At 42.3% G+C, this 23,900-nt stretch overlaps 1 protein-coding gene across 2 annotated transcripts in view; it reads left to right on the forward strand.

Moving 5' to 3' along the window:
• The first annotated feature begins 513 nt into the window (after positions 1 to 513).
• Positions 514 to 23,900, forward strand: part of LOC106567625 (MAP/microtubule affinity-regulating kinase 4) — a 43,000-nt gene continuing 19,613 nt past the window's right edge. For both annotated transcript variants that reach the window (XM_014137130.3, XM_014137131.3), the window contains exons 1-7: positions 514 to 1,140; positions 6,571 to 6,768; positions 7,509 to 7,562; positions 18,960 to 19,008; positions 20,790 to 20,855; positions 21,464 to 21,534; positions 23,224 to 23,280. In XM_014137130.3, the coding sequence (XP_013992605.1) occupies positions 1,090 to 1,140; positions 6,571 to 6,768; positions 7,509 to 7,562; positions 18,960 to 19,008; positions 20,790 to 20,855; positions 21,464 to 21,534; positions 23,224 to 23,280 (546 nt within the window). In that variant the 5' untranslated portion in view covers positions 514 to 1,089. The remainder of the gene's footprint in view (positions 1,141 to 6,570; positions 6,769 to 7,508; positions 7,563 to 18,959; positions 19,009 to 20,789; positions 20,856 to 21,463; positions 21,535 to 23,223; positions 23,281 to 23,900) is intronic.

Here is a 23,900-nt window from a genome sequence, read left to right on the forward strand (position 1 = left end):
AAACTATGTTTAATATCAGGCTATAGGCTACACATAAGGCTTAGTTCTGATTTGATCTGCAGCTACACAGTTGTAACTAGCCTAGTTCAAGTCTACAATGCTGTCTGTCCAATTGACTAAACCTTTTTGGAATAATATATTCACATGAATCTTCATATCATAAGAAAATTAGCCAGGCTACCGATTTCATTCGATTTTGACGTATATTGGTCTTTCTGTAGCCTACAAGAATCCCAATTTGTGCACCAGCTCTGGTGTGCTGTCTTTGAATGGGAGAAGACTGTAATTGATGGGTGAATTGGAAAGCGTGGCGGGGTGAGTTGTTTGTTTATCTATCTAAATACGGATTTAGGCTATAGCTAACCACTACTGTGTATAAGAAATATTGAAAATGCGTCAGTGATTTAAACACAGACTTTCCATCTTCCGTTTTGGGTAGGTTTATTTTACGCTCAACTTTACGCTCGTAAGTGCGTTTTCGGTCGGTGGATGTGTCAGTCAGCGTCTCTGACGCGAGAAGTGGCGCATCGCAGCCATCAGGACTATCGGGTTATGAACAATTCGGTGTTTTTCATGCAAGATACCCTCTGTTGTCCCGCGGATTAATGCGATCGTCGTCGGTTGCATGCTGGAAAGCGATGGGGAATTGATAGATAAAACAGTTGCCTATTATTATGATAAACGGAGACGCTCCTCCCAACGCCGTATATTTGTTGTATATGCAGAAATGAGGCAGGGGGCGGAATGTCGCCGCAGAAACATTGGGTTTTGGCCAAACATCACACTGTTTCAGTCCATTATTGACGTTAAATCGTGGGTTTGCGTTGCTTTTGGTGCAAAATTACCGAATTGAGCGAATTTTGCCAGAGAAATGCAGCTTGCTTGAAGACACCCCAGATATCGGTTGGCTGCTGCCATGACAGGCAGAGGTCTCCTCTCGACCACGGCTTCGCCGGTTGGAGAATAAACAGGTTGATTGGGACGTGGTCTCAGCTGCTGAACTGCCGATGTCGGATGTTATTATTAGTGGAGCCTGATCCTGTAAATATAAACGCAAACATACAGTAATTCGGGAAAAACTCAGGGAAAATGTCTTCGCGTTCTGCATTACAGTCTGGAAACGACAGGGGCACGGACCATGTAAGTGCAATAATTATTCCCATAATTTGAGTGTCTATGCAGAAATTATACATCCTATGTAGAGTATAGAAATATGGTTCATAACTTGGGGCTTTGCATTCACCATATTTATTTGTAATGCATAGGCCTAATTATTATATGGTGTGCATTTGGTTGTTAAAAAAAGGAGCCTGGGTATGAGAGTGGGTGGAAATTTAGCATAGCAGATTATCTCAAAATGGGCCGTATCATTGAACGTCTAAACAGCAAAAGAGCTGATGGCTGTAGGCAAATCCATCCACATACGGTAACACTCCGTGGATATGCGCAGAAGCTCATACTAAGAACCGTCACCTCATATTATAGCTGTATAGATAGTGATGTCACTTATTGCCCGTGTATTCCCCTTGTGTGGTGAAACCTCGTTATGACTGGCATACTGTCGCACCTACAACCATTCGGAATAATAAAAACGAGAAAAAGTCTTTAAGATAACTGTTTTCAATTATTGCATACAATGTTGTGCAAAATTCTATCCATTGCTGGGTATAGCGGCACACTATCCAGAGCTATGGGTGTAACAGCGGAGCGCCATCTGCTAGGCTACAGCTTCAACTGTAGCCAGTAGCAGTAGGGCCTGCACAAGCAACAATGGGTGTGTGTGTGTGTGTGTGTGTGTGCGCATTATTTTTGTATCTCCATCTATCTATGAAGGCCTATCTAATATGCATAGCCTAATATGCACTTTGGGGGTTCCTCTTTAGATGTGATTCCATATATAGTGATTTCTCTGCTGAAATTATGTGTGTTTATCGAGGACCTGTCTGATGAAGCAATCTGTTATTATTCCCAGGCCCAAATCTGTGTGTGGAGACCATGACCGCATTACAAATGGCACCCTATTCACCATATAGTGCACTACTTTTGACCAGAGCCCAATGGGCTTCTTCACTGTATATACTGAACAAAAATATAAATGCAGTATGCAACAATTTCAATGATTTTACGGAGTTACAGTTCACATAAGGAAATAAGTCAGTTCAAATACATAAATTAGGCCCTAATCTATGGATTTCACATGACTGAGCAAGGTGCCATGGGTGGGCCTGGCTCCAAGTGGGTGGGCCTATGCCCTTCCAGGCCCACCCATGGCTGCGCCCCTGCTGAGAATGAGTTTTTCCCCCACAAAAGGGCTTTATTACAGACAGAAATACTCCTCAGTTTCATCAGTTGTATGGTTGGCTGGTCTCAGACAATCCCTCAGCTGAAGAAGCCAGATGTGGAGGTCCTGGGCTGGCGTGATTACACGTGGTCTGGGTTGTGAGGCCGGTTGGACGAACTGTCAAATTCTCTAAAATGATGCTGGAGGTGGCTTATGGTAGAGAAATTAACATTACATTCTCTGGCAACATCTCTGGTGGACATTCCTGCAGTCAGCATGCCAATTGTGCACTCCCTCAAAATTTGAGACATCTGTGGCATTGTGTTTTGTTACAAAACTGCACATTTTAGAGTGGCCTTTTATTGTCCCCAGCACAAGGTGCACCTGTGTAATGATCGTGCTGTTTAACCAGCTACTTGATATGCCACACCTGCCCTGTGGATGGATTATCTTGGCAAAGGAGAAATGCTCATTAACAGGGATGTAAAAAAAATGTGTGTACAACATTTGAGCGAGAGAAGCTTTTTGTGCAAATGGAAAACTTCTGAGATCTTTTATTACAGCTCATGAAACATGGGACCAACACTTTACATGTTGCATTTATATTTTTGTTCAGTATAGTTAACTACTTTTGACCAGATTTTCCCTATTCAAAGGTAGTGCACTATAAAGGGAATATTGTGCCAGTTGGAGCACACTCCATATCCCCTCTTCCTCTACTCTCACCAATCACCACCCCTCTGATGTTCCTTCATCTCAGTCCAGTTGGGAATGGTGAGGCAGGGGAATTATACAACCCCCCGACCCCCAAAACATTGTAGAATAATAGTAAAGACATCAAACATATACAGTGCATTCTGAAAGTATTCAGACCCCTTGACTTTTTCCACATTTTGTTACGTTAGAGCTGTATTCTAAAATGGATTAAATAAAACACGTCTTTAGCAATTTACATACAATACCCCATAATGACAAAGTGAATACAGGTCTTTTGAAATTTTAGCAAATTTATAAAAAAAAAAACAGAAATACCTTAACTTATGTATTCAGACCCTTTGCTATGAAACTTGAAATTGAGCTCAGGTGCATCCTGTTTCCATTGATCATCCTTGATGTTTCTACAACTTGATTGGAGTTCTCCTGTGGTAAATTAAATTGATTGGACATGATTTGGAAAGGCACGCACCTGTCTAGATAAGGTCCCACAGTTGACAGTGTATGTCAGAGCAAAAACCAAGCCATGGGGTTGAAGGAATTGTCCATAGAGCACGGAGACAGGATTGTGTCGAGGCACAGATCTGGGGAAGACTACCAAAACATTTGTGCAGCAAGAACACAGTGGCCTCCATCATTCTTAAATGGAAGAAGTTTGGAAACACCAAGACTCTATCTAGAGCTGGTCATACGGCCAAGCTGAGCAATCGGGGGAGAAGAGCCTTGGTCAGGGAGGTGACCAAGAACCCAATGGTCACTCAGATAGAGCTCTAGAGTTCCTCTGTGGAGATGGGAGAACCTTCCAGAAGGACAACCATCTCTGCAGCACTCCACCAATCAGGTCTTCATGCTAGAGTGGCCAGAAGAAAGCCACTCCTCAGTAAAAGGCACATGACAGCCCACTTGGAGTTTGCCAAAAGGCACCTAAAGACCCTCAGACCATGAGAAACAAGATTCTCTGGTCTGATGAAACCAATATTGAACTCTTTGGCCTGAATGCCAAGAGTCACGTCTGGAGGAAGCCTGGCACCATCCCTACGTTGAAGCATGGGGGTGGCCGCATCATCATGCTGTGGGGATGTTTTTCTGCGGCAGGGATTAGGAACTGGTCAGGACCGAGGAAAAGATGAACAGAAGGAAGTACAGAGAGATCCTTGATGAAAACCTGCTCCAGAGCTCACAGGACCTCAGACTGGGGTCGAAGGTTCACCTTCCAACAGGACAACAACCCCAAGCACACAGCCAAGACAATGCAGGAGTGGCTTCGGGACAAGTCTCTGAATGTTCTTGATTGGCCCAGCCAGAGCCCGGACATAAACCTGATTGAACATCTCTGGAGAGACCCGCAACACTCCCCATCCAACCAGACGGAGGTTTAGAGGATCTGCAGAGAATAATTGGAGAAACTCCCCAAGTACAGGTATGCCAAGCTTGTTGCATCATCCCCAAGAAGACTCAAGGCTGTCATCGCTGCCACAGGTGCTTCAACAAAGTACTGAGTAAAGGGTCTGAATACTTATGTAAATGTCATATTTCAGATTTTTTTTGTTTATACATTTGCTAAAATGTCCAAAAACCTGTTTTTGCTTTGTCATTATAAGGCTATAACCTAACAAAATGTGGAAAAAGTCAAGGAGTCTGAATACTTTCCGAAGGCACTGTACATCAGTCCGAAATCTCCAAGAAGATTAACTCTATCATCCTGTGTGCATCCAGTACATAGTTTTCTCCTCATTTTATCTTTCCTTGATTCCTTGCTTTCTCTCTCCTCACTTGCTCAAACCGCGTTGGAGGAGATGATCCGAGGTCCCTCCCCTCTGCTCTTCTCTTCCAATGTGTTTTGAGAAGGAGGCGAGGAGAGAGGGCACTGTTTTACATTCCGGGGGTTGGTGAATAAGGGGTTGGGAAAGGATGGTGGGGAAGGCAGAGAGAAGGAGGACATGCTAAGGGGATGGAAGTTACGCCTCAGGGCTCGAGACTGGCCAGGGACCACTGTGCCTGCATCTACTTTCTTTCTCTCTCTCTCTCTCGTTCTGTCTCTCTCTCTTTCTCTGTGTTGCTCTCTCTCTCCCTTCCTGCCTCTCTCTCTCTTTCTCTCACTCTCTTCATTTTTCTCTGTCCTTTCTCTGGTATCTCATTCCCTCTGTTTTGGGCCCTGCTTCTGTTTGGTCACATGACAAGGAGCTGCATCCGACTAAAACACATTTATCTATGTTCCTGTAAAAAAAAACACACCGTTTTTTTTTTTCATCTTACGCTTTGCTGCCTACCTAACTGAAAATTAGCCATAACTCAAGCTTTGGACTGAATCTTCACAGCACCTAGGTCGAAAGCTATTGGGTTCTGGAATGGAGCACCTACCAGCATGTGATGCATACCAGACCTGGGTTCAAATTCTATTTTGAAATTATTTTAAATACTTTAGCTGTGCTTGATTGAGCTTACCTCTTGCAATGGAACCAACGCAGTCTAAAGCAAACGCTCAAACCCTGGTTTTATGAAAACTAGCTCAGTACATTTTTTACATTTACATTTTAGTCATTTAGCAGACGCTCTTATCCAGTGCGACTTACAGTAGTGAATACATACATTTCATTTCATGCATTTTTTTACATGTTTTTTTTTTCTTCTTCTTTCTTTGTACTGGGCTCATGCGACTAATCACCTCATACAGTTAGTTGTACCTTTGTCCCAGTTATCAGAGAGATCAGACAAGATATTCTATGAATAGTAGTATTTGTCATGACATATTCATATGTTCACCTGGAAATGAATGATCTCATGTATTTCTATACACCAAGCTATACTAGGGCCATGATCAATAGCCAAACAGTGTGGAACATTCCACAACATTATGCCCTGTTGAACGCAACCCAGGCATGATGATGTCCAAATCAACAATAATATAAAAAATTTGAATATAATTTCAGTGAAGAACTATGGCGTACCAGCAGTCCTGGGTGTTGCTTTCAGGGCCTTAACCCCCTGCCTATGAGCAAATAGATCTAGGGAAAACACTGATGTGACATTATCTTAGTTAGATCAGTTTACTCTCAGTAATATCCTGCTATATTAGAGAGCCAAAGCCACCATGCTATAATGGCAGACCAGTCCAGTAGTGTACAGTGGTACCTTAAACACCACCATTCCGAGCTGAGCCAAGCCAAACTGTACTGGCCTGGTTACACATCCACCATAGTTAGTTGCTGAAACCGTGCTGGAAGGGGCCATATGAAAATACAATTCCTTTAATCCGAGCCAGCTCAGTAGTGTGGCTCAGGTCAGCAATTGGTACAGTAGTGTAAAAGAGCAATTGGCCTCTGAGTTGGTCTTGTATCATTTCACCCCACTAGGCTGAGCCGAGCTGTACTGGGATGGCCTTGTTATGCATCTACCATAGTTGGTGGAACCGTACTGGAGAAGGCAACGTGAAAAGAAAATATCAGAGCCTGCTATGTATGGTTCGGTTCGGAACGCTATTTTGAAAAGGGTCTTGGAGTTCCCAGGCTTTGTATGATAGTGGTAATGGGGGCGCTGGTGGTGACCCCCTCTCCCCTCTCTCCTCTCCCCCCCAGCATGTGTCACTAGCCGCCAGTCGCTCAGACAAGGGCACCAGCCTGTCCAGCCGCTCACTGGGCGCCCGCTGTAGGAACTCCATCGCCTCCTGCTCTGACGAGACTCCGCACATCGGCAACTACCGCCTGCTTAAGACCATCGGCAAGGGCAACTTTGCCAAGGTCAAGCTGGCCCGCCATATCCTGACGGGCAAGGAGGTGAGGTTGGGGCATGGGGAGGGTGGTTGTGGTGGGTTGTTGGGTAAGGGATATGATGCAGAGGAAGGGTAGTTGTCTTAGAAAGCAGAAATATAATGCAATAGTGTCCATTTCTATGGTGGTGGGTTACAGTTAGAGCATGGATGGATGCATGGGGCCCAATCCCAAATTGACCTCTAGACCCAGCATAGCTGGAAGCTTCACCATATTGGTTATACCAAGCACATTCTCTCAGATCTCCACAAGTGCATAGGGTGTAAAGTCTAGGGGTTGATTTGGGATGGGGCTGTTTTAGTGATTGGGTGGGGGGGCTTGGGATATAGGGTAGAGAGATGAGACTTGGGCAGGGATAGGGGTAGAGTGAGTGGTGGGGGTAGGAAGTGGATGGAGGGGGATCTGTAGTTGTTGTTCTTCTTTATTCAGATGGATCCCCATTAGCTTTGGCCTAAGCGACCCCTTGTCTTCCTGGGGTCAATGATAAGAGTATAGATGGGTGCAATGCTAAAATAGAGGGTTGGGAGGAATAGGGATGGGCTTGACTGGAATGGGGAACTAAAGAAGTGGGACATTGGTTCTGGGGCGTCTGGCCATGGATAGGAAAATAATGAATGTGAATAGGGATATTCATTGTCATACTTGAAGCTTGTTGGAGAAAGCTATGTTTTACTATTGGGTTGTTTCCATCTTCTCATTGTGCTTTTTTTGTAAAATGTTGTAAAAGGTTCTCATGTCTCCTCCAGGTTGCAATAAAAATAATTGACAAAACTCAGTTGAATCCAACCAGCCTACAAAAGGTGAGTCTTGGCAATTTACCTTTTTTTAATCAGTGTTTTATCTGTCACAGTGGACATGACCTTAATAAATGCTTATTGAACACTTAATAAATGCATAATAAACTCCCTCCTTACCCCAACACACTATCACAGCTTAATGTGAAATAGACACAAATGACTTATTCAAAAATTCGTGACAGGCACACGAAAAAGTCCACCTTTTAGTGTGTATCACATGATTTTCATCACAACGCATTTTGTGTGTATTATAGGATTTTCTTTCTTCATAACGCATTCATGTACATTACACAAATTCAAACATTTTTATGTAAGCTAGGCTAGCTAGGTGGCTAACGTTAGCTTGGCAAGGGGTTAGAGGTTAAGGGTTTAGGTTTAGGAGTTAGGTTAAAGGATTTTAAGGTTATGTTTAGGGGAAGGGTTAGCTAACATACTAAGAGGTTGCAAATTAGCTCAAAAGTAATAATGAGTTGCAAAGTAGCTAATTTGTTCAAATTCTAAAGTTATCCAGATTCGAACACACAACCTTTGGGTTGCTAAATGTTCACGTTATATGCCCACCCATCCTTCCCGACCAACCTCCCTCCTATTGTTTCTGTCTTAAGTAACCTACTGTCTTTATCTGTGATTGAAATGCATTGTGTACTGCACACAAAAAAATATACTTTTTCTAATAAGCAAATTGTGTCTATTTCACAATAATCTGTTATACTGAGTTGCCTTACCTGGCTACCCTGGTGTCCCGTTTCGAGAGAGAAGTTGTCCCCGAAAATGTCCCAGATTAGCCATCAGAAAGATAAACGCAACTTTAAAGTGAACTTGAGGCTTATATTTTAATTATCAAACACTGTATATAATCAGATTTGCATCTAAAAATGATGTCTATGCCTGTACCAAACCCATTTGCTCTTGTGGCATTGTAACCACCACATGAACAACCATGACCATAAAGTTCATCCAACAGCATAGGCTACCAAACTTGGGTGATTCTAAAATTACTAGATAGGCTAAGATCAAGAAAACTGTGGAGGGGTCATCCATTTCTGTGTTATAATTAATACAAGGATTTGAAAGTAGATATTGCCTCATTTTGGTATATGGATATTGGAACAGAGCCTTGGACCAAAAAAAAGGGTGTAGGTGGTAACTTGGCGAGGCATTAGTTGCGGTCAGCACGCCTAAGAATTCTATATCCAGGAAAAACCCTGGACTCATCACATGCAAGTCTCTTGATCATCCAACTACCTCACTTACAATGCTGTATTTTAATTTACATTAGTTCAATATTTCACAGGTCACTCACAATGAGGCAGCATTTAACATGCAACACAAACGTGCACTACTCAGAGTAAAGAGAAAAACAGAAAATGCATTGACATAAAGACATATACAGTGCATTCGGGAAGTATTCTGACCCCTTGACTTTTTCCACATTTTGTTAGCTAACAGCCTTATTCTAAAATGGATTAAATCGTTTTTTCCCCTCATCAATCTACACACAATACCCCATAATGACAAAGAAAAAACAGGTTTGTAGAAATGTTTGCACATTTATATATATTTTTTTTACAGAAATAGTACATTTACACAAGTATTCAGACCCTTTACTCAGTACTTTGTTGAAGCACCTTTGGCAGCGATTACTGCATCGAGTCTTCTTGGGTATGACGCTACAAGCTTGACACACCTGTATTTGGGGAGTTTCTCCCATTCTTCTCTGCAGATCCTCTCAAGCTCTGTCAGGTTGGACGGGGAGCATCGCTTTACAGCTATTTTCAGGTCTCCCCAGAGATATTCGATCGGGTTCAAGTCTGGGCTCTGGCTACGCCACTCAAGGACATTCAGAGCCTTTTACTAAGGAGTGGCTTCCCTCTGGCCACTCTACCATAAAGGCCTGATTGGTGGAATGCTGCAGAGATGGTTGTCCTTCTGGAAGGTTCTACCATCTCCACAGAGGAATTCTTGCCACAGAGGAACTCTTGAACCATCAGGTTCTCGGTCATCTGCTCGGTTTGGCTGGGTGACCAGCTCTAGGAAGAGTCTTGGTTGTTCCAAACATCTTCCATTTAAGAATGATGGAGGCCATTGTGTTCTTTGGGACCTTCAATGCTGCAGACAATTTTTGCTACCCTTCCCCAAATCTGTGCCTCAACACAATCCTGTCTTGAATCTCTACGGACAATTCCTTCGACCTCATGGGTTGGTTTTTGACCTGACATGCATTGTCAACTGTGGGACCTTATATAGACAGGTGTAGGTTCATGCTCTACAACATTCGCAGAGTACGACCCTGCCTTACACAGGAAGTGGCGCAGGTCCTAATCCAGGCACTTGTCATCTCCCGTCTGGATTACTGCAACTCGCTGTTGGCTGGGCTCCCTGCCTGTGCCATTAAACCCCTACAACTCATCCAGAACGCCGCAGCCCGTCTGGTGTTCAACCTTCCCAAGTTCTCTCACGTCACCCCGCTCCTCCGCACACTCCACTGGCTTCCAGTTGAAGCTCGCACCTGCTACAAGACCATGGTGCTTGCCTACGGAGCTGTGAGGGGAACGGCACCTCCGTACCTTCAGGCTCTGATCAGTCCCTACTCCCAAACAAGGGCACTGTGTTCATCCACCTCTGGCCTGCTGGCCCCCCTACCTTTGCGGAAGCACAGTTCCCGTTCAGCCCAGTCAAAACTGTTCGCTGCTCTGGCACCCCAATGATGGAACAAGCTCCCTCACGACGCCAGGACAGCGGAGTCAATCACCACCTTCCGTAGACACCTGAAACCCCACCTCTTTAAGGAATACCTGGGATAGGATAAAGTAATCCTTCTACCCCCCCCCCCCTCCCCACCCCCCCAAAAAAGAAGGGAAAAAATATATATAGATGTACTATTATAAAGTGGTTGTTCCACTGGATATCATAAGGTGTATGCCAATGTGTAAGTCGCTCTGGATAAGAGCGTCTGCTAAATGAAGTAAATGTAAATATGTGTGCCTTTTCCAAATCATGTCCAGTCAATTGAATTTACCACAGGTGGACTCCAGTCAAGTTGTAGAAATATCTCAAGGATGATCAATGGAAACAAGATGCACCTGAGATAAATTTCAAGTCTCATAGCAAAGGGTCTGAATACATATGTAAATAAGATATTTAAGTTTTAAAAAAAATTGAAATTAGCAAACATTTCTAAAAAACTGTTTTCACTTTGCCGTTATGGGGTATTGTGTGTAGATTGATGAGGATTTTTATCTATTTAATCAATTTCAGAATAAGGCTGTAACGTAACAACATTTGGAAAAGTAAAGGGGACTGAATACTTTTTCTGCACATGGTAACATTGACTCATAACCCCCGTCATGCATTAGTCAGAGGTCCGGGCTGCTCTGTAGATGGGCTCAGAGCATGTATATGCTCTCTCTCTCTCTCTCTCTCGCTCTCTCTCTCTCTCTCTCCCCCTTCCCCTCTCTCTACCCTCCTGGCTCTGTGGCGGCACACATGAACTCTGCCGCCGGGGGGCATGAAGTGAACAGACCGGAAAGGGCCAATCAAGGATGAAATAATTGTTCATAATGGTGCTGTGTGTATGTGGGGAAGATGGTGTTGGACTGGGAGAACGTCTGTTACGTTCAGCTTCACATCATGATTTTGGTTGACTATGGGACCATCTCATATGTGGGTTAATGACATAGACATGAGTCAGTTACAGGATCTGAGTTTCTATGAGCTCCTAGTGTCATCATAGTGGGTTTGATTCCTGCTGGGGCCACCCATACTGAAATGTCTGCACGCATGACTGTAAGTCACTTTGGATAAAAAATATTTTTCTAAATGGCATACAGTCCTCACCATACTGTATGTATTTAGGCAGTGAAGCAATTTTTTATTATTTTGTCTCTATACTCCAGCATTTTGGATTTGAGATGAAAATATAATTTTGTAGCTCTGAGTTTCTACTTTTATCCAATGTATAAAACACCATTCAAAATTCATGAGACCGAATCGAGCCAGTCGGTCACAATTTACAGTATGTTGCAGTAAAAAGTTTCAGAGTATGTTAATATTGATAATACCTAAAATTACTGTATTACATACAGTTTTCCATTATAGAGTATTATAGTTGAATATTTGGCCCCATGTTTTCGTGTACTTTACTACTTTGTAGTATTTACTGTAGTATACAGTAAACTGTATACTGTAGTATTTACAGTTAACTATAGTATAAATGTGGTAAAGTAAATATGTAGTGTATACTATAGTAATTCATTTAGTGTTTTTGCTGATTGTAGTATTTACTGTAATTTTTTTCAGATTGTAGTATTTACTCTAGTGTTTTTGTGGATTTACTGTAGTATTTATATGGAAGCCCTGAAGCCCAAGGCAAAAAATAAAATTAGACTCAATGGAATTATCTTGTCCGAAATAACTTAGTATCTCGTTCAAATGACTTAGTATCTCGTTTGATAGACTAAGTATAATAAAATCATAATAAAAAATGTGTTCAAACAAGATGCTAAGTCATTCAAAGGAGACACTAAGTCGTTCGAACGACTTAATTGTTATATTGTCTAATTAGGCCTAATTTGTTATACAGCACCAGTTGTGCTTGTCAGACTGTTGCTGCAGCCGTTCATTCACGGATTCCATCCATTGATATGATTATTCATCGACAGTTCTTTAATAGGGCTGCTTTTGAATGCCAAAGTATGTAGATCTCACGGTTTAACCAATTTGACTTCAGATCCTGATGTTTATCCATGTTTCTCCAAACATCAATTTTGAGGGTGGTTTCATGACCTGCACTTTTTGTACATAGTCCTCCCATTTTAGGGGACCAAAAGTATTGGGACAAATTCACTTATGTGTATTAAAGTAGTAAAAAGTTAAGTATTTGTTCACATATTCATAGAATGCAATGACTACATGAAGCTTGTGACTCTACAAATGTTGGATGCATTTGCTGTTTGTTTTGGTTGTGTTTCAGTTTATTTTGTGCCCAATAGAAATGAATTGTAAATAGTGTTGTGTCATTTTGGAGTCCCTTTTATTGTAAATAAGAATACAATATGTTTCTTAACACTTCGACAAGTAATGTGGATGCTACCATGATTACGGATAATCCTGAATAAATCGTGAATAATGATGAGTGAGAAAGTTGGAGACATACAAATATCATACCCCCAAGACATGCTAACCTCTCACCATTACAATAACAGGGGAGGTTAGCATTTTTGGGGGGTATGATATTTGTATGTATCATTTCAAATCCAAAATGCTGGATTACAGAGCCAAAACAACGTAATTATGCAGTCAACTCATCCCCCTTCCATCTGGTCAGCCAGTCATCGGTCCATCCAGTCGGCCAGTCATCCTTCCATCTAGTCATCCAGCCACCCAGTCACAACCAGTCAACCCGTCATCCTTCCTTTCAGTCAATTATCAAGTCCACAGCATCTGCCAAACAGTATCACTTCTCTCGAGACCGGCAAGGGACCACTGTGCCTGCATCTCTCTCTCTCTCTTAGTGTCTAGTTCGAACAACTTAGTATCTCGTTTGAGTAATTTGCACAAACTTTTGTCTTTACATTAACTAACATATTCCTCTCAATTGTACATTTTGTCAGCCATTCGACAGAAAGTCTGTGGTTTTGTCTGTTAGAACGTATCAGACGTACCAATGGTCGTTGGATAGGGAAATGTTCTTTTAGAATGTTTTTTTTTCTCGAAGTACCACCCGGTGATTCTTGGTCGAGGTTACTAGAATAGATACTTTAGAGGTATCCATAGTGGTGAGAGGAAATTGTTTTTCTCTCTCCTTCGGTCGAGTTTCCTAGGCTAACCGTATTTAAACAGACTGAATGTTCCTGTGTAGTCTTTTTCACTCGAGAGTTTGAGGTTCTTACCATTTCCTGGTATTGTAGTCTTTAAACCATTTCACAGACATGTAGCCACCGCTTCACGCTGTCTGGTCTATATTTAAATTGCCAACCATTCCAACATGTAGCTACAGCGCCTGGCTCTCTGGTCTAATGTACTTCTTGTCAGAAGTGGGTTTTATGCACTTTGGGAAAAGTGGGCATTCCATGACGCCGACATAACATCTGTGCTCACGTGGGTGTGGCCAATGACTTGGTTAAGACTTCATATGAAAAACAATTATCTCATTTAGAAGGCTAACATCACATTACATCTTCTCACAAATGGTTTCATATTTAATCATATCAGCTCCCCAACATTTGGATGTGAATCTGATCACTGGGAAATATACACATTCAGAGATACAGTTATGTTCTTATACTGTACTTCATGGGATCCCAAAACCAACTGATCTGACATAACTGTTCTTTAAGTGCCCACGGACCACTCCAACCGTTTGGACAAAGATAAATATTGTTTCATTCCCCAATCAGTTGATGTTGGAGTATTGGCAGGGGAGGACTCCCTTTGTTCTACAGAGGTTCTCTCCCTCAATATTGCATGACAAGGAAGAGAAAGTTTCTATAAGGTATTTATGACCGGTCATAAAACTGTTGGGGGAAGGGGGGGGGGGGGGGGATTTGGTGCCTACAGTGAGGGGGAAAAAAGTATTTGCTCCCCTGCTGATTTTGTACGTTTGCCCACTGACAAAGAAATGATCAGTCTATAATTTTAATGGTAGGTTAATTTGAAAAGTATGCACCCACCACTTTTCCGTTTTCATAATTTTTTTATATTTTTTTGAAAGTTATTTATTTCATTTCACCAGTTTGGACTATTTTGTGTATGTCCATTACATGAAATCCAAATAAAAATCAATTTTAAATTACAGTTTGTAATGCAACAAAATAGGAAAAACACCAAGGGGGATGAATACTTTTGCAAGGCACTGTAGTTTTACTGTATTTTGTTGATAGTCACAAACAGGGATCGAACCTGGGAGCTTTTGAGTGTTATCCATGGAATTAATCACTGTGTCACTGGGAAGGAACTAATACAAATATACATCTGTGTACACCTTTATTCTGACTTCCAGGTTGTGCTCTATCTTTGCAAAAGAGAGGATAACTAAATCTACCAATCTTCTTTATATACTGTAATGTTGGGATGTTTTGACTTATTTTCCCTACAAACTTGATTTCAGAAATCATGTGAAATTATTGACTGGCAGTTTACAGTGAGGTATACATAGATGTGCATAATGTACTAAGACATATAGCCATAGGGTCATAATTTAAGGATTTCAGTACAAAGGGAAATCCACTTTTAAAAGAATTGGATCCTGGTGGCGCTGCTGACTACGTAGCCTACAGGGCTTGAAGATGGCAGATTGCAAGTTCAAATCTACTTGATTACCATTTCTTAAAAAAAGCTATAGTTATGTTTGGACAATGCCCTAATAAAATATAATGGTCAGAAGATTGAAGTGAGGGCCTCCCGAGTGGCACAGCGGTCTAAGGCACTGCATCACAGTGCTTGAGGCGTCACTACAGACGTCACTACAAACCCAAGTTCAATCCCAGCCGCGACCTGGAGACCCATGAGGCTGCGTACATTTGGCCCAGCATCGGAGGGTTTGGACAGCCTGGATGTCCTTGTCCCATCCCACTCTAGCGACTCCTTGTGGCGGGCTGGGCGCATGCATGCTGACTTCGGTCGCCAGATGTACGGTGTGTCCTCCGACACGTTGGTGCGGCTGGCTTCCGGGTTAAGCGAACAGTGTGTCAAGAAGCAGCGCGGCTTGGCAGGGTCGTGTTTCAGAGGACGCATTGGCTCTCGACATTCGCCTCTCCCGAATCCGTACGGGTGTTGCAGCGATGGGACAAGACTGTAACTACCAATTCGGATAGCATAAAAAAAGAAGATTGAAATTACATTTGTATAAAAGTTTGGTAACTTCATATAATGTTGCATTACACATCAATATTATTACACAAACTTACTGGATTGTTTGTTGTTATAGGTGTTATTAGTAATTTCTCCATCACCATTAGCTGAATATTGCAGGAATGTTTTGTTTTTTTAACAACTCCAACATTTTATTGCGGAAGTATGTTCAGGGAACGTTATTAGAACCATCATGTCATAATGTCACACTATTAACTTTATGAGACCATTGTAGGAATAATCCCTGCTTGTTGTTATGGGTGTTTGAATAACATATCCATCAACATTAGCAGAATGTTCCTGTAACCACTTATATTGCTCCCGCATTTTGTTGCGGCAGTATGTATAAAGAACATTGCCGGAACATTGTGAAAACAACATTCTTTGAATGGGATTTTATCATCCTAATGATAAAAACTAGAACTTAATGAGAATCTTAGGTAATTTTCTGGGAATGTTCCCGGTTTGCTGTGTAGATACAGAAAGTGCTTTTCGTGACTTAATGGTAAAACCGATATGAAAATACCCTCAAATAAAAAGTGGTCTCCTTATAATTTGATCTCAAATCCAAAATGCTATAATGAGTAAAGTTCTAAAATAAAAAAAAACATGTAGCTTCACTCTCCATATGGTGAGGAATGTATTATGTTATACATGTAATCTATGAGGCTTTAAATTATGATTCCTACCGTCTTATAACTTTTGGACCTATTCCCTTTCGTTTTGATCTCTTGTAAATTTTATCTCTTTGAGGACATACAGTATAGGATCATTCAAATTGATGATCTTTTGTCTGGCCACAGGTTCTAATTCATGGCTACTATGTCTTTCCCTTGAGTTGCAATGTTCTTGCCTGGATGGCATGTCTTACCAGGATCTGTGATCATATGCAGGCCTATGCCTTCATTCATAAATCCTCCTCAGTTCTCTCGCTTATCTTCAATTGGGCGGCTGTACGAGGGAGGACACTGATTGGGTGGCTGCATGAGACCAAACAATGTGTTTTGGGGCCATTGTCAGAGAAAACACTTGCTATCTATCGGATTGGGCCTAGATTGCCAAAAGAGGGCCGGGATTGGGTAGGGACAGGGGAGAGCGCTCTACAATTGACCAGCGATGATAGCAGGTTACTTTACATACCCGTGGTCTAGAGAAAATCCTCAATACAGAAAACATGAAAGAGCCTGTATTAGCATAATCTGGCCTGTTATGCATGAAGGAGGAAGGGGTGGAGGGATAGAGAGAGTTGGGGTGAGGTAAAGAGTCAGAGGAGAGAGAGGGGGTGAGAGTGAGTGACACGTTATGTTAGTGTTAATGCCATCTAGAGGTGGTCAGAACTGTGTCAATTGAATTACTTGCACTAATAAGCCTTGTCTCACAAGATGGGTATACAACTGACCAAATCAAATATATCTGTAAATTCACCCTTTATACTGTTTGTTAATAGTATATCAGTGACAGTAGATCAGATGGGAGATTGTGGTAGCGATTGGGCTGGGGCGTGTCTGGTCAGTGGAATTCTGGGATTTCTGGACAACGACGACGAGACACATCAGCGTATCCCGTGATTCCCAATGGCACAGCTGGAGAAGCAGGGTCGCTATGGCAACAGTGACGTTGGGCATCGCTAGAGGAGAAACCGAGAAAATAAGGGATTGAATGAAGAAGGAGGAAACAGGGAGAGAGAGACATATAGAAAGGAAAGAGGATAGAAAAGCTTATCATGCTATCTTCTTTCTGATTCTGACTTGATGATGTGGGGGAGTTACTGCTGATTTGGAATGATGGTCTTTATGTTAAGGAGCCTTAATGTTATTGTGAGCCAGATGAGCCAAACGGATGGTTCAAATTTATGACAAAGTGTAGACCTACAGCAAATGTTAAAAAAACAAATTGTACACATTGCTATAACATCTACTATCAATTCAAGACCCCATATTAATATACTGCTCCAAAAAATCAAGGGAACACTTAAACAACACATCCTAGATCTGAATGAAAGAAATAATCTTATTAAATACTTTTTTCTTTGCATAGTTGAATGTGCTGACAACAAAATCACACAAAATAATCAATGGAAATCCAATTTATCAACCCATGGAGGTCTGGATTTGGAGTCGCACTCAAAATTAAAGTGGAAAACCACACTACAGGCTGATCCAACTTTGATGTAATGTCCTTAAAACAAGTCAAAATGAGGCTCAGTAGTTTGTGTGGCCTCCACGTGCCTGTATGACATCCCTACAATGCCTGGGCATGCTCCTGATGAGGTGGCGTATGGTCTCCTGAGGGATCTCCTCCCAGACCTGGACTAAAGCATCCACCAACTCCTGGACAGTCTGTGGTGCAACGTGGCGTTGGTGGATGGAGCGAGACATGATGTCCCAGATGTGCTCAATTGGATTCAGGTCTGGGGAACGGGCGGGCCAGTCCATAGCATCAATGCCTTCCTCTTGCAGGAACTGCTGACACACTCCAGCCACATGAGGTCTATCATTGTCTTGCATTAGGAGGAACCCAGTGCCAACCGCACCAGCATATGGTCTCACAAGGGGTCTGAGGATCTCATCTCGGTACCTAATGGCAGTCAGGCTACCTCTGGCGAGCACATGGAGGGCTGTGCGGCCCCCCAAAGAAATGCCACCCCACACCATGACTGACCCACCGCCAAACCGGTCATGCTGGAGGATGTTGCAGGCAGCAGAACGTTCTCCACGGCGTCTCCAGACTCTGTCACGTCTGTCACATGCTCAGTGTGAACCTGCTTTCATCTGTGAAGAGCACAGGGCGCCAGTGGCGAATTTGCCAAACGTCCTGCACGGTGTTGGTCTGTAAGCACAGCCCCCACCTGTGGACGTCGGGCCCTCATACCACCCTCATGGAGTCCGTTTCTGACCGTTTGAGCAGACACATGCACATTTGTGGCCTGCTGGAGGTCATTTTGCAGGGCTCTGGCAGTGCTTCTCCTGCTCCTCCTTGCACAAAGGCGGAGGTAGCGGTCTTGCTGCTGGGTTGTTGCCCTCCTACGGCCTCCTCCACGTCTCCTGATGTACTGGCCTGTCTCCTGGTAGCGCCTCCATGCTCTGGACACTACGCTGACAGACACAGCAAACCTTCTTGCTACAGCTCGCATTGATGTGCCATCCTGGATGAGCTGCACTACCTGAGCCACTTGTGTGGGTTGTAGACTCCGTCTCATGCTACCACTAGAGTGAAAGCACCGCCAGCATTCAAAAGTGACCAAAACATCAGCCAGGAAGCATAGGAACTGAGAAGTGGTCTGTGGTCCCCACCTGCAGAACCACTCCTTTATTGGGGGTGTCTTGCTAATTGCCTATAATTTCCACCTGTTGTCTATTCCATTTGCACAACAGCATGTGAAATTTATTGTCAATCAGTGTTGCTTCCTAAGTGGACAGTTTGATTTCACAGAAGTGTGATTGACTTGGAGTTACATTGTGTTGTTTAAGTGTTCCCTTTATTTTTTTGAGCAGTGTATATTATTTGTATTCTATTCACTTCTAACACACTTCCTTCTGCCTTTCGCAGCTCTTTCGAGAGGTTCGGATAATGAAAGGTTTAAATCATCCGAACATAGGTAAGGGCCTACATTTAAGGATCTGTTATACAGTGCATTTGGAAAGTATTCAGACCCCTTGACTTTTTCCACATTTTGTGATGTTACAGCCTTATTCTGAAATTGATTAAATTAATTTGTCAATCTACACACAATACCTCATAACGACAAAGCGAAAATGAGTTTTGAGACATCTTTGCAAATGTATTAAAAATCACAAACAGAAGTACCTTATTTACATAAGTATTCAGACCCTTTGCTATGAGACTCGAAATGGAGCTCAGGTAGATCCTGTTTCCATTGATCATCCTTAAGATGTTTCTACAACTTGACTTGAGTCCACCTGTGCTAAATTAAATGGATTGGACATGATTTGGAAAGGCACACACCTGTCTATATAAAGGTCCCACAGTTGACAGTGCATGTCAGAGCAAAAACCAAGCCATGAGGTCAAAGGAATTGTCAGAGACAGCTCAGAGACAGGATTGTGTCGAGGCACAGATCTTGGGTAGGGTACCAAAACATTTCTGCAGCATTGAAGGTCCCCAAGAACACAGTGGCCTCCATCATTCTTAAATGGAACCACCAAGATTCTTCCTAGAGCTGGCCACCTGTCCAAACTGAGCAATCGGGGGAGAAGGGCCTTGATCAAGGGGGTAACCAAGAACCCGATGGTCACTCTGACAGAGCCCCAGAGTTGCTCTGTGGAGATGGGAGAACCTTCCAGAAGGACAACCATCTCTGTAGCACTCCACCAATCAGGCCTTTATGGTAGAGTGGCCAGACAGAAGCCACTCCTCAGTTAAAGGCACATGACATACCCAAGAAGACTATAGGCTGTAATCGCTGCCAAAGGTGCTTCAACAAAGTACTGAGTAAAGGGTCTGAATACTTATGTAAATGTGATATTTCTGTTTTTTTCTTTTTTATAAATTTGCAAACATTTCTAAAAACCTGTTTTTGCTTTGTCATTATGGGGTATTGTTTGTAGATTGATTAGGAAAGAAAACAATTTCATCAATTTAGAATAAGGCTGTAATGTAACAAAATGTGGAAAAAGTCAAGGGGCCTGAATACTTTCCGAATGCACTGTATGTAAGTATGTGTGTGTTTATGCGTGCTTGCGTGTGGGTGTGTGTGCATGTGTGTGTTTGTTTATGTTGATATGTTGCAGTTATTGCTCCTGGCACCTGCTACCATACCCCGTTCAAAGGCACTTAAATATTTTTGTCTTGCCCATTCACCCTCTGAATGGCACACATGCACAATCCATGTCTTAATTGTCTCAAGGCTTAAAAAATCCTACTTTAACCTGTCTCCACCCCTTCATCTGCACTGATTGAAGTGTTTTTTAACAAGTCACATCAATAAGTGATCATAGCTTTCATCTGGATTCAGCTGGTCAGTTTATGTCATGGAAAAAGCAGGTGATCTTAATGTTTGTATACTCAGTGTAATCACATGTAGTCTAAATGGCCCATTCCTGTCTCATCTACCCAGTCGGCAGGCTTTTGTCTAAGCCTCTCACTGTGTTTAATAGACTGATACACTACACTACTTGCACATAAAGTAGCTAGCTACAGTAGGCCCAGGGTTGGGGATAGAGGGCCCAGGGTTGGGTTGGCAAGGGCGGTAGGGAACAGGATTTTCTAAAGATAAAAAAAAAAAAAAATGCCATTAGACTAGACCGGCGTCATGCCCCACCGTATTTAGCAGGCCGAGACAGAGATTTGTGGTTTTTAACGATAGGGGATTTTATTAATTTATTATTTTTAATCTGATTTGATTTGTGCCTACTACAGTGCAGCTGTTCGAGGTGATTGAGACGGATAAGACCCTTTATCTAATCATGGAGTATGCCAGTGGAGGTGGGTGCATCTGCCTTCCTGTCTGTTTCAATAGACCTAGCTACTGTCTCTCCGTAATGGCTGATTAGCTTGTGTTTGATTAACAGGGGGAAAAGTATAAATAAACCAATGGAGATTACTCAAAATCACAACCTAATGCAATGGTTGTACATTACGTACTCCTACTGTATGTGTATGTAAACATAACATAATGTTGCATATTTTACCTTTGGTGTTCTATGAAATTATATTATAAATGTAGGGGGGAGTGTGGTAATAGGCTTATAGTTTAGGACTGGGGTTTTAGTGGCCAGGGACAATTTTTCTACCAGCATGAAATGTCATTAGGATAAAATATAGGAGGCAGCAGGCCACAGCCCCACAGTCTCTGTCATGACAACATTACTGTTAGGCCTTTGATATTAGCTACTGGAAACATATTAGTTTAATAACTGTTAATGATGGTTGGAAATACAGAATATTCTAAGAGTACAATACGAGTACAGTACGAGTATAATATGGAGCCAGCAAATTGTTTAAGCAAGATTGAGTGTACATTATAATGCATTGAAACATATTTTGTCACATATCTCCTTCATCATCATGTTGACGACTCTGCTTTTTTTCAGGTGAAGTGTTTGACTACCTCGTATCTCATGGGAGAATGAAGGAGATTGAAGCTAGAGCCAAATTTCGGCAGGTATGACGACCGCTGTGCCTCACACACCTGCATGCTGTCTATACTGCACATCTGTCTGTCTGTTTGTCTGTCTATCTGTCTTTGTCTAGTTGACTGGCTGGCTGGCCGCTAAACTTTCTATCTGTGTCTGTCTGTCCATCTCTGTCTTGTCTGTCTGCCTCTGTTTTTCTTTCTTCCTTTTCCATTTGTCTGTCTGTCTGTCTGTCTGTCTGTCTGTCTGTCTGTCTGTCTGTCTGTCTGTCTGTCTGTCTGTCTGTCTGTCTGTCTGTCTGTCTGTCTGTCTGTCTGTCTGTCTGTCTGTCTGTCTGTCTGTCTGTCTGTCTGTCTGTCTGTCTGTCTGTCTGTCTGTCTGTCTGTCTGTCTGTCGTTGAAGTTGGAAGTTTACATACACCTTAGCCAAACACATTTAAACTCAGTTTTTCACAATTCCTGACATTTAATCCTAGTAAAAATTCCCTGTCTTAATTCAGTTAGGATCACCACTTTATTTTAAGAATGTGAAATGTGAGAAAAATAGTAGAGAGAATGATTGATTTATTTCAGCTTTTATTTCATTCATCACATTCCCAGTGGGTCAGACGCTTACATACACTCAATTAGTATTTGGTAGCATTGCCTTTAAATTGTTTAACTTGGGTCAAACGTTTCGGGTAGCCTTCCACAAGCTTCCCACAGTAAGTTGGTTGAATTTTGGCCCATTCCACCTGACAAGCTGGTGTAACTGAGTCAGGTTTGTAGGCCTCCTTGCTCGCACACGCTTTTCAGTTCTGCCCACAAATTTTCTATAGGATTGAGGTCAGGGCTTTGTGATGGCCACTCTAATACCTTGACTTTGATGTCCTTAAGCCATTTTGCCACAACTTTGGAAGTATGCTTGCGGTCACTGTCCATTTGGAAGACCCATTTGCGACCAAGCTTTAACTTCCTGACTGATGTCTTGAGATGTTGCTTCAATATATCCACATAATTTACTTCCTCATGATGCGATCTATTTTGTGAAGTGCACCAGTCCCTCCTGCAGCAAAGCACCCCCCACAACATGATGCTGCCACCCCCGTGCTTCACGGTTGGGATGGTGTTCTTCGGTTTGCAAGCCTCCCCCTTTTTCCTCCAAACATAACGATGGTCGTTATGTCCAAACAGTTCTATTTTTCAATCAGTTCTATAAGGATGAACCAGACTTGTGGAGGTCTACAATTTTTTTTCTGAGGTCTTGGCTGATTTCTTTTGATTTTCCCATGATGTCAAGCAAAGAGGCACTGAGTTTGAAGGTAGGCCTTGAAATACATCCACAGGTACACCTCCAATTGACTGAAATAATGTCAATTAGCACATCAAAAGCTTCTAAAACCATGACATAATTTTCTGTTTAAAGGGACATGCAACATAGTGTATGCACATTTCTGACCCACTGAAATTGTGATACAGTGAATTATAACTGAAATAATCTGTCTGTAAACAATTGTTGGAAAAATTACTTGTGTCATGCACAAAGTAGATGTCCTAACCGACTTGCTACAACTATAGTTTGTTAACAAGAAATTTGTGGAGTGGTTGAAAAACGAGTTTTAACGGCTCCAACCTAAGTGTATGTAAACTTCTGACTCCAACTGTATGTCTGTGTGTCTGGTTGTCTGTCTATTTGTCTGTCTGTCCGTCTGTCTGCTAACCTGTCTCTCTGTCCTCCAGATCGTGTCTGCTGTCCACTACTGCCACATGAAGAACATTGTCCACCGAGACTTGAAGGTAAGAATGCAGACATTTTATAGAGCTTGATTGAATAGTAATATACATTTTAGTCTTTTGTGACTCACCACCTAGAAGCTTGTAAACTTACTTTTGAGAAATGGCCTTTGAATGTTTTGGTATCTAGTGAAGAGCTCTTCTTTGTCTACACCCATTCAGCACCGTTCACACCCTCTTAAGTTTTAGCCCCACCCATCTTGTTTAGCTCTTGGTGCGTTCAAAGCGCACACTTGAAGCTCTGGTCGATTATTTGTTTACCTCTGGATAACTTGAAAACAGCCTAACCAGCTCTGCTGGCAACAATTTTGTTACGCTTTTTTGCAGATGTTTACTGATGTTTACTGATATGTAGCTAGCTAGCTAGCTAGCTAGGTAAACAATGAACCTAGCTAGGTAAACAACGTGTAAGATCACACACGTCACGTAACGTTAGCCAACGAGTCAGCCAGCCAGCTAAAGTTAGCTAGTTAAACAACAATGAACATAGTGCCAAATCATGTCATTACTACCCTGCATGAATATGTTGGGAGCTAACCAATCAGGTTCAATGTTAGCTAGCTAACATTAGTCTCTAACTAGAAAAGCAAACGGTTCTGGGATATGAATAATAACGTCTGCTA

The sequence above is a fragment of the Salmo salar genome, chromosome 13 (genome assembly GCF_965601325.2).
Source record: "Salmo salar chromosome 13, fSalSal1, whole genome shotgun sequence".
NCBI lineage: Eukaryota > Metazoa > Chordata > Actinopteri > Salmoniformes > Salmonidae > Salmo > Salmo salar.